This window comes from Cimex lectularius, unplaced genomic scaffold (assembly GCF_000648675.2).
Source record: "Cimex lectularius strain Harlan isolate CLEC.00 unplaced genomic scaffold, Clec_2.1 scaffold87, whole genome shotgun sequence".
NCBI classification, from domain to species: domain Eukaryota; kingdom Metazoa; phylum Arthropoda; class Insecta; order Hemiptera; family Cimicidae; genus Cimex; species Cimex lectularius.
Window position 1 is genome coordinate 1 of NW_019392768.1, and position 16,809 is coordinate 16,809.

The following is a 16,809-nucleotide window of genomic DNA, read 5'->3' on the forward strand; positions in this document are numbered from 1 at the left end:
AAACATACAATGTTATTATATCAACGCGTTGATATAATAACATTGTATGTTTGAAGACCACAACCCGAATCCCAATCAACATCGTATGAAGGCTGGATCAACAAACATTAGATTTTTTTCAAGTTCTGTGTGCAGTTCGATCATCTCTGGTCATCATGATCAGCGAGAATTGGCAGGCCATGACGACTGAAGACGATCTAACTACAATTGTAGTGTTTAATAGAAGTGAAAGTTCTAAATAAAAGAACTAAAAAAGCATATTTACAATTGATTATTTAAAGATCGTGAAATGCGGTCTGGTGTGATGTATGTTAGAAAAACATTTTCTTTATCTTGCCAACGTTTCGATCTTTCTTGAGATCATCTTCAGGGCCTGGGATGTATAAATTATACAAATACATATAAGATCTGAATATGAATTTATAAAATGATGTATTCAATTAGAACATTTAGGTTCTTTACAAATACTTCGATTAAACTTAAAAGTTCTACATTGTGTACACTATACATTTATATCTTATGCATATTGGTATAATTTAAGCAATGTTTATAAATCCCAGGCCCTCAGAATGATATTTTAAGATTGAAATGTTGGCATGATAAAGAAAATGTTTTTCTAAACCTACATCACACAAGACCACATCTCACGATCTCCAAATAATCATTAATTAATGGTCACTAGATAGTAAACATATTTACAATTATTTATTTATTAGTGTAAAACTACTGTTTTGCATAAGGGAATGAATTTTTAAAAAGTGATCATACAATTGAACAAATTTGATAGAGTTGATGGGTCATTGATCATATGTTGGCCTGTCACTGGCCCTGGGTCTGTCTACATTCGTGGGCTTTGATCTTACTCAAACCTGGTCCAGCTCTTTGTGCCATCTTCAAAGAGGCTTTCTTACATGGTGCGTAGATGGCACAAAGCCAAAATATGATTGAATAATATCTGAACCCTCAAATGTAGACGGACTCTATACTGATTCAAAATTTAATATAATTGACAAATTGAAGTGTTTTATATTTGAATTACACATTGTAAAGTAAAACAAATTATCAATATATATTTATTTAATAATCAATTAATTATCCACAATGTAAAATAAAAAGAAACAACTATAATTAGTTTTGCGGATCTATAATTTTGCAACTATCAGAATATGTGCTTCTGTGTCTGTCTGTCTGTCTTATTCATATACATGCAGAAAGAATATTAAAGAATAAAAAATGATAATAATTTATTGGTTAGTCATAAAGAAGTGTTTTATACCTTAAACAATTTAAAGAGAAATATCTCAGAGCCAATAAACAGGCCTTGATTGATGATGGTGGAATAAACCACCGAAAGCTCGGCACAGCCCAAGAAGTTGTTTTCGCTTTATACGACCTCTACAGAAGGTACACCTAAACTTAATTTGCTGCAGGCCGATAAACGTCCAAAACAATATCTCATAACATTTTGTGAACAAAAATTAGATGGTTGGTGGAGAAAGGAAAGTCATGTGTTCCGTGCCATAAAAATCTATTCAATAGATTTTTATATTTTTTTTACTGTATCTTTCAGGCTCATTAGAAAAGAAACAAATATTCCACCTACTTTATTACTGATTTACTTCTTTAACTGACTTCACCCTAATTGAACTGAGGGGAACCACTAAACTGTCCAATATCCAAAGTTTCCAATCTTTTCAATACAAAGTCCTAGGATCAATAGTAAATGTTCCATATTATGTCTCCAATACTACCCTACAAATTGATCTTAATATCCCACTTATTCAAAAATTTAACCAAGTTCCACAAGTAAACTCTCCTATCACCTCCTCAATAGTCTTTCCCAAGCCTTGTCCAGCAGATTTTAGATCAGCAGAAATGACCACATGATCCCCTTTTTTGAGGAATTATGATAAAAGTTCTTAGTAGTTAATTGAATTGCTATTGTTAATATTTTGATATTGAATTAGTCCTTCTAGCCCTTCTCGTAGTTTCAGTTTATTGTTATATTATACTTGTATTCGGAAATGACCCATTGTTTCTGATGAGGATAGGCCAATAAGCCTGAAACGCATAGAATAAACAAAAGATTTGTATGTCACAGTACACAAATTATTTATTTCTCTACCAACCATTTAAACTATAAAACCCTGGCAGATTCAACAATAAGAATATAATTAAGAAAAAATAATATTATCTGATCAATAATTTGTTTACAGGTAACTGTGAAAGTTCTAGACAGTGTGTACAATAAGTTATAATCAGTTAATTGACAACATTATGCTGTGTGAAAACATAATTGATAAGTACGGAGTAAAAAATACACAAATGTTTGACTTTCAGTAGTTGTATCAGGCACTTTCCTGCAATTTGAGAAAGCCTATCACTACAAACTTTGAGGTTTCCCCTTAAGGTCTACATGATGAACATGTAGTTTGGTCTTTTCCGATTATCTCCATCTACAAGTCTACAAGCGGTCAAAGTACAAGATAACACTTTTATTTTACTCCAATTAAAAGTTGGAAAGGGTTGGAAATGAAATGAATCCCATCTTTTAGGCCATCCTTTCATACCATTTTTCCATATAAACAGCCTATTTCTATGTCGGAGGATCTTTATCTTACGAGATAAGTCGCCACCGATGCCCATTAGATTATTATAATACTAATTAATTATAAATTGATGTATTGAAAATGACCTCAAGAAGATCCAATACATTAATTTAAACTACGGAGGTCGATCAATATCAACTAAAATACTAATTAATTATGCAATGAACAACAAATTTGGGAAACATAATAGCCGAGGATTAACATGATACACTCTTGGCCCGTAGACCCCACAATCATGGGTTCAATTCCCACTGTCGCCCCTGGCCCTTTGCCTCACGGTACTCTTCTCCCCCATTACTTAGAAACAATCGACTACGTACTCAGTGAGTTCATAATACCATTCAAAAAACATTAATTATTGACTTACAAAATTTGTGTTGAAATAACTCAGTTCAGCTTATACCTTTATTCTCTTTTTGAATGAACATTTTAGAAAACCGTAAAAGACATTACAATGGTAATTATTGATTTTTTTCTGTAATTTATTTTCAGTCAATTTTAAGTGTGTGTAAGTAACCTTTGATTGTACGATGGCTAATTAAAAAAAAAGAAAAAATCAAAAGAAATTTCTTTCATGTCTTGGATAATTGAGCAATTAGATTAATTATCAAATTGATAGTGTTTTTTTGATCCAAGGCACATACAACTTTGTACTAGAATGCCACCTATAGCATTGATTTCAATTAAAAATTTGTACAAATAAATTCGATTGCGTAAAAGCAACTTTTTCCTTTCTAGACGCTATTGATTTTATAATTTTTTTTTCCAGATCAAGCACATGATGGCTTTCATCGAACAGGAGGCAACTGAAAAGGCAGAGGAGATTGAGCAAAAGGCCGAGGAAGAATTCAACATTGAAAAAGGTCGCCTTGTCCAAAACAGGAGGTTGAAAGTCATGGAATATTATGATAGAAAGGAAAAACAGGTCGAACTTCAGAAAAAAATCCAGTCTTCCAACATGTTGAACCAGGCGAGACTAAAAGCCCTCAAGGTCCGTGAGGACCATGTTAGAAACGTCTTAGATGAAGCGAGAAAGAGGTTGATCAAATCAGTTTCCAACACTGGTGATTACCAGGTTCTACTCCAAAAGCTCATCCTTCAGGGGTTGTTTCAGGTAATTGAAATAAAACTTTTTAAAAAAAAATAAGTTTTAATTTTTTTTGCTTTTTAGCTCCTTGAAAATGAAGTTACTCTCAAAGTAAGAGAAGTCGATCAGGATATCGTCAAACAGGTTCTTCCAAATGTCGTTGAAGAGTACGAAAAGAAAACTGGCGTCACTATCAAGTTAAAAGTCGACTCAGACACTTTTCTTCCTGCCGAATCAAGCGGTGGTGTTGAACTCAATGTGTGCAATGGAAGAATAAAGATCAGCAATACACTCGAGTCTCGACTCGATCTCATTTCCCAGCTGCTTGTTCCTCAAATAAGAAATGCGCTCTTTGGAAAGAATCCCAACAGGAAATTTGACGATTAAATCATTTTAGTTCTGTCAGTATATAAACATTCTTAAAAAACAGAAGAAAGAAAAAAATGTTTGCCTTTGTCGTACAATGAGTACATGTACATTCCACTTGCAAAAAGTTTGTTTTTAATGTAATATTGCAATATTTTAAGATTTTATTCGATGTTATTATAGGTTATGTTATAAAAACTAATAGGTGTTGGAATTTTTTTTTCTTTTTCGTAAAAAGTATAGATTGAAATTATCCATTATTATATGTACATAAAGTGTATAGCAAATAAAATTCAATAGTCCAGTTATTTTTTTGTTAATTTATTTTCTCAATGTAAATCTCTTTTAAGTTTGTTTCTACGATGCTACTTTCACCCCAATTTATATTTTATAACTGCCAACAAGCTTAATAGCCCAATTATTAAAGACAATTACACAAAGGGTTAACAATCCATTTTTGAAGAGAAAAGAAACATGGCAGCACAACCAATCAACTTCAGACTAACAGTCCAATCATGAACTTTTTTGCATGCTTTTGTCATTGAATGGAAGACATTTTTAATCAATTATCCAATGGACCCACATTTTTGTATGTTTGGAATGCCACAAAAGGGTTCAGAGCCAAGAGGTGTTCTCATCGAACTTTCTTTGGCCAATATGACATCATCTTCATTGCCCTATGTGCCCTGCTAACCTGACGTAACAAAAATTTTCTTCCTGAGATCTGCAGAATGACGAACCTGTAATTTGGTTGTTACCATTATGGTCTGTATGCGGATGGCAAAATCTCGAAAAGTCTGACAGCGATTGAAAAAAAGGTTCGAATTAAGGGATGTTGAGGTTCAAACCTGGGATCCTAACAGAGTCACTCTAATTATTACATCCACTGTCAGGATACGTGTATAATTAAAATTGTCATAATTTACATTATGAAGTATGTATATTTATAAAGGGAACAATAAAAAACAAGGGAATGAGGACTGGAGGAAAAACATTTTGGGATACTAAGAGAAAAATAATAAATCATATCACCTTTTTAATATCATACACATATTTTTATGTAAGTACAGATTATATTTTTTTAAAACTATGACATCGAGTGCAGAAAACTTAAACTGATTGATTCTCGATAAAACAATATTTTTTACAATTATATAATGGCAGTGATTTTAAGCACTAAGTATATATTATTAAGACAAAACTATTATAAAGGAAGCTGAAAGACTAAATAGTTTGTCACATAGTGCTTTGTTGATATTTTTGTATATAAAATTTCTTCACAATTTCACTCAAATTACATGTACAATAATAATAACAATGTCATACATTAACGCTTATATGTTTGATTCTAAGCTCGTTTTAGAGAATCTATTTTTTCCGTTCTGCACTCGTCATCCACAAAAATATTGGGAAAAAACAAATTTTTTGTAACACAAAACCATTTTTCCCCCTAAAATAAAGATAAATCATAACAAAATAATTATAATTACAGATATTTAGCGTTTAAAAAATCAATAAATATTTAGTTTTTTTTTCTCTTTAATTTCAATAATGGTAACACTACATTTATAAAATGTAGACATCAATTATACACTACTAAAAAGTAATTATTGTCAGAAAATTTGTCTTAATCTCCTTCTAAGACAACATTATTATATACGTGTATATACATACAAATAATAAACATATAATTGATTAGTTACATTACTACAGAACTATGCTTTTTTGCCACCACAGCACACATTTAAAACAATGCTTTATTAAATGACCAATATTGCTTTTTCTCTCACATATATAGTTAAATTTATTCCAAATTTAAATGGAATCACATGAATGTCAATATTATTTAAAATCACTAATTTTTGAAGCAGTGACAATTGACTACGTATTTCGCCTGCAAAGCCTCATGATATAACTTTTATTATATACAATTTCTTATAAAAATTAATTAGTTATAAAAGAATTTCTCTAATTTTGTCTTCTATTTATATAAGTTTCTAGTTTTAAAAAATATAAATTGTTTAGAGAAAAATAATAATAGTATAACTCAATTTAAGAGGACTTTGTCAATGGTTGAGATGAAACATTTGTATGAAAAAACCATAGGCAAGAGAGAGATTTTAAACATTTAACCATAGATATACATAGAAAATAAATATAATTTTTAAAAATAGATTTCTCCCTCGGCCACAAACATTATTAAAACACTTAACATCAAGCTAAAATATCTACTAACCTGGAGTTTGTTAAATTTTTTTCCACTAAAATGCATTTTTGGTTACCACTTGACAGTATCCAAAACGCGTATTTCTTTGTTACTACACGGTCTTCTTGTGATCTAAAAGAAGGAGAGTAATTTCTCCGCCACGCCTAGATAGTAAACCATCTGGGCTATTCCAAAAAGAGGTGCTATTACTATCATACGACACGCACCGCCTTTGAAAAACGCTGTAGGGCCTTCATTCTTTAATGTTTTTCTAAAAAAGAAAAATCCAAAATGTTAAAAACAAAAACAAAAAATTAGTACATATAAACAAAACTAACAGGAATGTATCTGCAATTCCAGAATACTTAGGAGTGGTATCAGTCTTTGTAATTGCTTGCAGCCTTGTTTTAACAACGTCAAAAGGATTTACAAAAAGAGCTGCAATTGACCCTGAAGCACACCCAGACAAGAACGACCACCAGAAAACTGCTTCATCTAAATATAAATCATCATATTGAGTATTTAAAAAGCATAAAATCATTCCAACTTGCATTAACCTGAATTTTTTTTCCTAGGTCCGAGAGAATTTAGTCGTGCAAACATTGGAAAGTAAACGATCGAAAATGATACATCTCTGAGCATTGTAGCAGCTGTTCCTTTATAAAGTCCTACAATACCTTTCTCCCTTAATAGATCCATAGCTAGAGATGTTGCTGATGTTTTAGGTATGATCTTTCCTTCTAAAAAGCAATATTTTTTATTATTATACAAATTTCTTAATGCAATAAATAGCAAGATAGTTAATATACCAACCCGCTTTTGCTAATGCTGCCACCCTTCCAGCATCTTGCATCTGAATTTTTAAAAGCTCCATTGGAGTTGTTATAACTATCTGACAAAAACCTGCCATACCACCGGCCACCATTTCTTTCTTCAGTGGCAACTTTCTGTTGACGGTAAAACAAAACATAAATATAAAAAATACCATTCTAAAAAACTATAAATAACAGCATACCCTGAATCATTAGTGGATAAGTGGTGCCTAAAGAAATCATTAGCTGCAAGTTTGATTGCTTTCTCAGGGGTGATTAAAAGGATATTAACAGCAGAACCTATAGGTAGAAAAAACATAATTCTCCCATAAATGAAGAAAAGAAACCTGACATTTTTTGTTTATCAACAATTTATAATTAATCATAAATTGAATATATAGGTCCTTAGCACTATTAAATATACTTTGTACAGTTTACATTCTTTCAATTGTAAGAATTTAAAATAGGAACCAGCTTTCCAACTTATGTCAGTGGTGATACAAACTTGACTCAAATAAATCTGATTCTTTAACAGTTCCGATACTTTTATTACTACTAGAATAGTGTCTGATGTTAGCAACTTGCAGTCACCCTGAAGCTTACTCATTTTGTAGGTTTCTGTCACTTCCACATTTAGTGTATCCTCCTCTTAAAATTGTTAGTTCTAAGCAGTAAACTGTTCTCTAACAATGTTGTGATGTTACAAGAATTTCAAACCTCAGTAGCATTTTGATTTGTCTTTTTGTAATTTAACTAACTTGTTAAAAAATGAAATAATTGTTTTAATGAACAAGATATTTTCTGAAAATTATTGCCATAATGTAAGTTATTCGTATAAATCAAAGCAAATTTTGAAAATACAAATCTTCATATCTATTGTAAGCAAGTTTGGGAGGTGTTAATACTCAGGCTGTGTGTAAATCAATTAAAAAAAAAAAAAAAAAAATTACATCCATTACAACATACAGAACAATTACTTATTAAAAAAAAAAAAAAAAAAAAAAAAAAAAAAAAAAAAAAAATCATTACCCCTATACATTCCGAAGTATCCTTCAGCTCGATATGTTTTCTTAAAACAGTCCAACATTGAACTGTACATTTTCTCGCCATGTAATCCGACGGGTTGATTCTGAAGTCTTGTCTTAACGAGGTCGAGCGGAAAGACGACTGAAACCCCAATTATCCCGGCAATCCCTCCATTTATTATTTTTGGCAAGAGGCTGAAAAAATATATGAAACAAATAAATTAATAAAGTCATACCATATCAATAGTCTTTTTTGGGAATTTTAGAACATGGGAGTAAGAAAACTGAGAATTTTTGATTTTGAATATTTATAAGGATAATTATAAATAATAAAACTCGTTATGCTTGATATATATTGAAATAAACAGTCATAAATTACTCATTTGTCAATAAGACAATGCAATCATATCAGCCTCCATAGCACTGTGAGGGCCAATGGGGTCTCAATATTGCATCACCAGCCCTCTCACTTATTCAGTCACACAAACATAAACATAAAAACCTCACATAAAAAAAATAGATACAATAAATAATTAATATATACGTATATTATTTACATACAGAGAATATGGAAGTGAGAAAACACCCGTTTCCCTTAAGAATCTAAACAGGCAATCCAATAACCTACTCTCATGCCCAAGTCTTTATATCGGTTGCCACGCCTACTCGCTCCCTTCAAGAGACCAAAGGCCTGGCATTCCACAACCGAGTGTGACGCACTGAGCGATCTTTCTCTACAAGTGGTACTCCTATATGGGTTTGCTCCAAATGCAGGTGTCCGTGTGCCAGCCTGGTATGGCTTATCCTCAAGCGGGTGAGCACGACCTATTTCTTTTGTTTCAGACTCTTAGTGAGACAGTACTTTTTGGACAATCTGGCCCACTGTCATTACCAACATTCTTTTATTGTATTCTTTAGTACTAGTTCAGCATCTGCAGGCCAGATCGTGGTCTGGAGGGTGATACCTTTCACCGCCTTGTCTACACATTCATTACCCTCCAGACATATCCAGGTGCACAAACGACTACTACCATTTCTCTGATCTCCCCCCCCCCAATATATCATCAATTTCTCAACAAATGTATTCTGGCTAATAAAAAGGTTATAAGATCATTAAAAATTCAATTGTGGTACCTAACAAGGTAATGATTAGTCGTTTGTGCACCAGGATATGTCAGACTGAAGGGTAATGAGTGTGTGTAGACAAGCTATCACATAACTATAATCTCTTCCAAAATTTATTAAATAAAATAATTTAATTTATTAATGTTAATTTACAGTGTTTTATTAAGACACAATTCAGGAATAGTAGCAGATTCCAACCAGTTATATTACTAGTGAGATAACAATCAACTGGCTACACATTACTTTGTGCACATCAAACAAATCTAATTTTGAAACAAATATGAAGACATTAGTCGAACACTTGTTGAAAATAAATTGATTAAAACTTGTCGGCTGCAATTGTCCGGCTCGGCTATTTAGAAACTGGCTCAAGGGCAACAGAATTAAAAGCTAATTTCCCCAGTGTGCGGGAAATCTCAATGTCATTGTATCTGACCATCACTAGTCACTAATGAGCCAAGGTTTTTTGGCTCAGTGCCTCAATATACATTTTGTAATTGAATCAATGTAATTAACACTTAATTTTTTTGTAGCTCACCTTAACTGTGTTAACCATGAACTCTTATATTACATTATTACAATTTGATAATAGGTTTAATTCAATATTATCTACATTTGATCATTTATAAAATAAACCTGCTATATAAGGAAGCTTTTGTACCATATATAAATAACTTTTTTTTAAAGTACAATTAATTAAGGTTTTTAGTTGAAATAAAAAAGCTAATGGCACGAGCAGGATTCGAACCCACAATCTTCAGCTAGATACGCTGCTGCTCTACCACTTGAGCTATCGTGATCTCAATCCACTCGGACACCAACTTCCTAACTCAACCCCACCTTTTAATTGTAAGATATTTCTTGGTCAAGCGGACCACGAAACTAGTGAAATTTTTTTAAAGACTTATCTTAACTTTTCCACGTGGTTATTTTGTAATTTTTTGGTTTTATTTTTACAATAACTTTTTTTTGTACCTTTTTAATTTTAAATTGTTATTACATACAGATAATATACTTTTTAAGTAAGGCTTTGGCTGCGATGAAAAATTTAGTGTCACAAGCGGGATTCGAACCCCCGACATTCGGCTCAATACACCGCTGCTCTGTGCTAACTGTGGCAAGTGGTTAGAGCAGTGGCTTATTAAACCGAAGGTCATGGGTTCGAATCCCGCTCGTGACACTAACATTTTCCTGTCAGCCAAGTCCATTAGATAAAAAGTAAAATAAATTTGTATTTATTTATTTTTTAATCAATAGGTAACTTTCTTCCATCTTGGCCATGTGGCTTGCCGTTGCAAAACGGTCATATATCTTTTGGAAAGAAAAAACTATATATAATGAAAAACTAAAATAAAAAAATACGATGCTGATGATGGAACAATATTATTTTAAAATTCTTAATTTATAATGTAATACTGAAAAATATAGCAAGTAATTCCTGTCATAAATGAGGGCTTAACATCCAACTCTACGTCCATGGGCTATGTCAGGATTCGAACACAGGATTGAAAGTACGGCAAATACGAGTCAGATGTCACTCTGCACCAACGGTCCCATTATATTTAATGAGTTTGTTTTGGTGCTGTGTCCATCTAGTTTGTGTTTGAAGAAGAAACTCATTTTTGTTTTTAATGATTTACTTTATTAGGAATAAAAACAAAAACCTATTTTTAAAATTGTTTTTGCAAATTATTTATAACCTAATTATTATGTACAAGTCATTTGCAAAACGATCTCATTTCCAACAACTTTTGAGATTTGTATTAGGGTCGTAATTTTTTAACAATGTAAAATTCCCCCTCATAAAAGTCAACATAACCCGTAAAGCATTAATGATAGAGAAAATCTGAATGAATTCAAAACCAATAATTCTTTCTTATTATTGCTGCTATTTATTTAAAGAAAATATGAATTTTAAAGGAATTTGTGTTAATTTAAAATAGATGGAATGTAAAAGATAGACAAAAAAATGAAAAAAGAATGATTCATCCTTGGCATTTCTACAGTTTACTTACAAATTATTGATTCAGCTACTAAATAACAATAAGTTGATTCAACCCGCTTGTTTTGTGAACAATGCTGTTCTAATTGAATATTACATGCCATTTCAAAGAATTTTACAAAAGCCAATTAAATTCCATTACACGCCAAATGTTCTATATTGGCAAAACAAGAAGAGCTTGAAAAAATTAACATATGTACCTAAAATGATCATATCTTAATAGAATATTTTCGTAAATTTTTGTACAACTAAATCAGTGAAATGGTAGGAATCTGTAAATTTGTATTGAAATAAAAATATTCTTAAATATGGATTGCCTGTGAATTTCAAAATGAACCGAGATATCTATTAGGGAATTTAAATTATGTAAAAATTAGAATTAGATGTTTCCTAATATGATATTTCTTTAAAACGGGTGAAAAAAAGGCTGTCGTCAAACGTGAAATTTTTTTTGATAAACTGATTGGCTCTATTGATAATTCAGTAAGAGGCAAATTTATGACTACTTTTACTAATGGGTGGGGGAAATTGTGTAATGGTAAATGGCTTTAAAGACACTTATTATTTCACAACAAATTTCTAAGCCAATCTACAGAAAATACATAAAGAAATGTGATATTTATAATAGATATATAAGAATAAACAATATAACTTAGGATATGTGTTTTGTATGGGTTTATTTTAATAATGGAGTCAATAATAGTTCATAGTTTTCATACACTTTTATGAAAAGTAGTAATATATTTTTATATTCAACAGCTCCTAAACGACTGAAAGTTAACCCAAGGATCTCATGGATCCGTAGGGAACTCAATAAAAAAAGTTTTCTTTTAAATTTTAATGAACTTATTTAGTAGGCTTGGTTCTGGCTGAGGCAGTTTGTCAGTGGGGAGCATGTTATATGTTCAATAGTTGAAAACTGAACTTGAACTGTTGTTTTTTATATAATTTGTGTGGTGTTTAGTCACCGTTAGCCAATGATTATTTGGAGATTGTGAGATGTGGTCTGGTGTTACGTAGGTTTAGAAAAACACTTCTTTATCATGCCAACGTTTCAATCTTTATTGAGATCATCTTCAGGGCTCAAAGTGGGCACTCTCAACACGACAGACAAGAATGACACATCTACATGGAAAGCAAACACTTTGAGCCCTGAAGATGATCTCAATAAAAATCGAAACATTGGCATGATAAAGAAAAAAATTTTTGTTATTGGTCTTTTGCAGCGATCTGGATTTCAAACATTAAATGTAGATTACTTGTAGATTTCTTGCACAGTCTGATAATGAGCAGTTAATGCTTGAAACCTGGATCACTGCTTTCAACTACTGAAATGATGTACTCACTGAAACATAACTATTTTTTATTCCATTCTGTGTTTGTTGTACACATCTTTTATTCTTGTTTTTCTTACTGTGATAACATGAAGTACTACTAATGAGAAACTGACTCGTTAAGGAAACAGAAAAAGTACACTAGAAAATCTTTAAAAACAACACTCAAATGACTGCAATACACTTGTGGAAGAAATAAAATGGATTCTATGCCCAGAAAGCTGTCACTATTTGTAACCCCACTATGATTTAGTGGATCATAATTCCTTGTTTAATAAGTTTTTTTAAACTAGTATTATTGTACAATATATAAGGTATTACATTATACGACTTACTAACTATACAGTATCAGAATTTCCTAAACATAAGGAAGTGACTGTAAAAATCATTTGAAACCAGTCATCTCATTGTACAATTGCCATATTTATGTTGTTGACCTATTTAACATTTTTTTGCAATTTCTCTATTGTTTCCCTTTATCAAAGACAACCAATTCATGAAGTATACAAAAATACAAGAAAAATCCTATCGCACCATTCAAAAGTCTGTCTTCCCAAGAAATAATGTGATCACAAAGCAGTGAAAAAATGTGATATTAGATTAGACATCAATAAAAACACTAAAATCTGAGGGAACTGCGGTTGCCGAGTGGTTGAGTGTCCAATTTGTATTACCACCTGGGTTCAAATACCACGATTTTTCTAATTCCAGACTCCCTGTTATGCCCTCCTGAATGACAGGAAATACTTTGCTAAAATCTTATAGGAAATTTAGCATTTATTGTAACAGTGCATTCAGATTTGCTCTACTGTTTATACCATAAGTTTTATGACAAGTTTTACGGAAAGTAACTATTTTAAAAAAAAATTATAAAATGCTATTTCAAAAACACTTGGTGAATATCAAACCATAGTTTATAGTAAGTAATAACCTGTAAATATTAGTACAAACCAAAATCAATTTATAATTTTTTTTTTAATCCACCAGTGCAGTTAAAAATAATAAGTTGAAAATAAAATAAAAACCTAGCTTCATTCCGACTTAATTCTACTATTATATGTTAATTAATTAAGATGTGATGACCGTATTGAGTTATTAGTGGTTTTTTGGGAGTGCAGTCACCAATATGTTACGTTTATATACAAAAAATGTATTACAGTAAATATTGAGATCCATAAAAAAAATCTGTTTGCCTTGTTAAACAATAAATCAAGATAGAATTATTTAACTCAGTTGTAAAACAAGACTTTTCGCTAACATGCGACCAACAAGAGATAAACGATATGAACGACACAATTTCAAAATGCTGCCAGTTGTTTAAATATAATGTGGCTGAATTTATTTTTATCTATCACACAAAACCGAGGGGGGGAAAAAAGTGATACGAGTCGTTATAAGACTACACATATATTTTTGTTTGGGTTGTTACGCTTCCTTTTGAACACTGACATAGTGATGTGTTTACTGTAGTTTTTTAAAATTGTTTGGTTGTTTTTTTGTTTTTTTTTTAATGTGAATGAATGAGCTGGGTTGTGAAGAAGGGATTTTTAAGCAAGAGGTTAATAGTTTTTTTTTTTTTTTTTTTTTTTTTAATATAACTACAAGCAAGGCAAACATGGTACATAGAAATAGGAAAAAAACTGTAAAACAGTATGAAGTACTTACGCAAATTTCCGTTTTTCTTCTTTATACTCAGACCTGTCAATTTTAGAATAATTAAGAGTCATTATAAAACATGAACTGTGAAGTAAGAATATTTTTTTTTAAACAACTGTAACAGGAACAATTAAATCTCACATATTGCGTGCGGCGTTGAAGAGGTGTTAAGGGTGTATAAAAATACCGAAAATACCAGGACAAAGTGCCTATTGATAGAGGGCCATCTCGACTTTCGACGACTTTCCCGTAAGGCGGTTTGTCAATCGGTGTAGGGCGGTGGCGGCTGACGGCCAAACTGGAGCAGAGGGCAACCTCTTCGGTTCGATCAGCTTACGTCCGATCTGACAATTCGTGGTAAAATCTATAATTTCCACGGCGACGCCGGCTCCGGAAGCGTACAGCAGTCAGCTGACGGTCTTCCCGCTAAAGCTGAGATTTATTTGAATTCCTTTTGATGAAGTCACTGCTCAGAGGTACTAACTCTCTGGCAAGGCAGCATTATAAATCCAGGGGCATTCTTCGGAAGCAATTTTCTTACAAATATTATCTACTGTTTTTAGCTCACGAGCGAATAAATTTACGAACACAAGAAAAAACCCAAAAAAGTCCATAATTTCGGACCATAATCATGATGAATTCTCGAAAAGTAGAATTCTCAAAAGATGTAGTAGTAACATATTGTTAAAACATGGATTGACCTTGTATAGATTCATTTGTGTGATAATCAAGTATTAGGTCACAGAAACAGAAACTCCCAATTTCATTCCAAGCTTTCGTTTAATTTGTATGTAATCTTCAGGGCTGAGTTAGTTTACAACTTCTTTATCATGTACATGTGTAGATTGCAATGTTGGCACGATAAAGAAAATATTTTTCTAAAACCTAAGTCACACCAGACCGCATCTCACGATCTCCAAATAATTGATGAAAATAATTTATTTATTATTGTTTTTATTATTTTTGATGTTTTAATTGTTGTTTTTATATGTTATTTATTATCAAGGATTTATAAACATCTACACAAGTACATGATAAAGAAGTTGTAAACTAACTCAGCCCTGAAGATTACATACAAATTAAACGAAAGCTTGGAATGAAATTGGGAGTTTCTGTTTCTGCATCTCACGATATCCAAATAATCATTAACTAACGGTCACCAAACACCACACATTTTCATCAATGTTGCTAATTAATAAATAAAATAAAACAGCTAAATCGGCTATGAGATTTACACAAGGTCAATTCATCTCTTAACAATATCTTACTAGTATATCATGCCTTTCTTCTTGAGAATTCATCATGATTATGGTCTGGAAGTATTTCACAAATTTAAATCATTAGCCTCACAATCTATAATATACTATAGACCAAGGCTTCCCAAACTGTGGTACACTGACCCAGACTACAGTATGCGGCGAACTTCAAGAAAAATTATTGATTACAAAAATAAATGTAGAATGAATAAATACAATTTAAAAAACTAAGCAATGAGTATTGAAAACGAAAGTTTTTTATTTTGCAGCAGCACTCATTGGGTTCTCCACAGACATGCTTTAGCTATGAAATAAATACCAGCCTCTGTTAAGAAAATTTTGGATGAGTGTGTTCTAATTATTAATTACATCAAGTCGCGGCCATTGAATTCAAGAATTTTCACAATACTATGATGATTGCGATATGGGAAGCCTTCATCATTCCTTCATTCACCATCCATTCGATATATAATATACCCTACAATGGATCTACTGCACTGTAAAGGAAAGAACAATTACAAAAGTAATTCTTAGTCATTTCTGTAAAATGTTAATGTTATTCTTCATTAAATGTAAATCAGTAAGATTGTTTTCTTTATCAAAAAACCTAATATTCAGTATGTCTGAATAACAACAATAAAACTAAAAATTAAAAAAAAAAAATTTATACTTAAAAAAGTAACTCCATTTACAAAAATGGGGATACCACAAGGTTAATAACTTGAACTTGAATATAATATTAAAGCGAATTAACACATAAAATCAGTTTGTATATTCAGAAACATTTAATAAAGAGTTATTATAAGTTTATGAGATGTTATTTAAGCTTTAAAATTATTGTTTTAAACAACGAGTTTCACATTTGGTATAGAAATAATTGTACTTTGGCATTTCTGGTTGCACCTATCCTGCTATTTTGGTTTAAATGTTTCAGTGCTTCTGTATTTATTGTTTTTTCAGTTGCGTCCTAGATATTCAGTTGCGAAATAAACCTTCCACTAAAGATGTGAAATGACATAATGCATTCATCAGAAAAAATATGACATCAGAATAAAGACCGGAATGAGTAAAAACTAGAAGTTCATTTTCCTTTAGATCTGAAGGGGAAACTCACAATTTAAAATTATTGGTATCCACTGTTTCTGATGGAAGGTAAGCGACCAGATTTTGATCCCTGGAAGATATCATAGGAGTTTAAATTATTCAGTTTTCTGGGAGTGTTGAACTATTTTTAAAACATTGCATACATACTAAGAAAATTATTGGTAAGATTGATGTTTCATTTAAATTAGAGTATAATACCTTTCTCATACATAATCCAGTTTTAACTA

At 31.5% G+C, this 16,809-nt stretch overlaps 2 protein-coding genes across 4 annotated transcripts; one reads left to right on the forward strand and one right to left on the reverse strand.

Moving 5' to 3' along the window:
• The first annotated feature begins 2,866 nt into the window (after nucleotides 1-2,866).
• LOC106667865 (V-type proton ATPase subunit E) lies at nucleotides 2,867-4,276 on the forward strand. Of its 2 annotated transcripts, none has more exons than XM_014396096.2 (3): nucleotides 2,867-2,932; nucleotides 3,379-3,723; nucleotides 3,781-4,276. In XM_014396096.2, exons 2-3 carry the CDS (start codon nucleotides 3,388-3,390, stop codon nucleotides 4,081-4,083), a joined length of 639 nt encoding a protein of 212 aa, XP_014251582.1. In that variant the 5' UTR covers nucleotides 2,867-2,932; nucleotides 3,379-3,387; the 3' UTR covers nucleotides 4,084-4,276. The 2 variants fall into 2 exon arrangements, with proteins under 2 accessions (XP_014251582.1, XP_014251581.1); XM_014396095.2 differs by lacking the exon at nucleotides 2,867-2,932 and adding an exon at nucleotides 2,965-3,066.
• An 805-nt stretch (nucleotides 4,277-5,081) lies between these two features.
• On the reverse strand, nucleotides 5,082-14,635 carry LOC106667841 (mitochondrial glutamate carrier 1-like). 2 transcript variants are annotated; one of them, XM_014396049.2, is made up of 8 exons: nucleotides 14,364-14,635; nucleotides 14,232-14,264; nucleotides 8,110-8,300; nucleotides 7,284-7,380; nucleotides 7,082-7,215; nucleotides 6,826-7,008; nucleotides 6,607-6,763; nucleotides 5,082-6,539 (listed from the first exon to the last, which is right to left on the reverse strand). In XM_014396049.2, coding segments are annotated over exons 1-8 (936 nt in total). In that variant the 5' UTR covers nucleotides 14,366-14,635; the 3' UTR covers nucleotides 5,082-6,400. The 2 variants fall into 2 exon arrangements, with proteins under 2 accessions (XP_014251535.1, XP_014251537.1); XM_014396051.2 differs by lacking the exons at nucleotides 14,232-14,264; nucleotides 14,364-14,635 and adding an exon at nucleotides 9,384-9,726.
• Nucleotides 14,636-16,809: the final 2,174 nt, after the last annotated feature.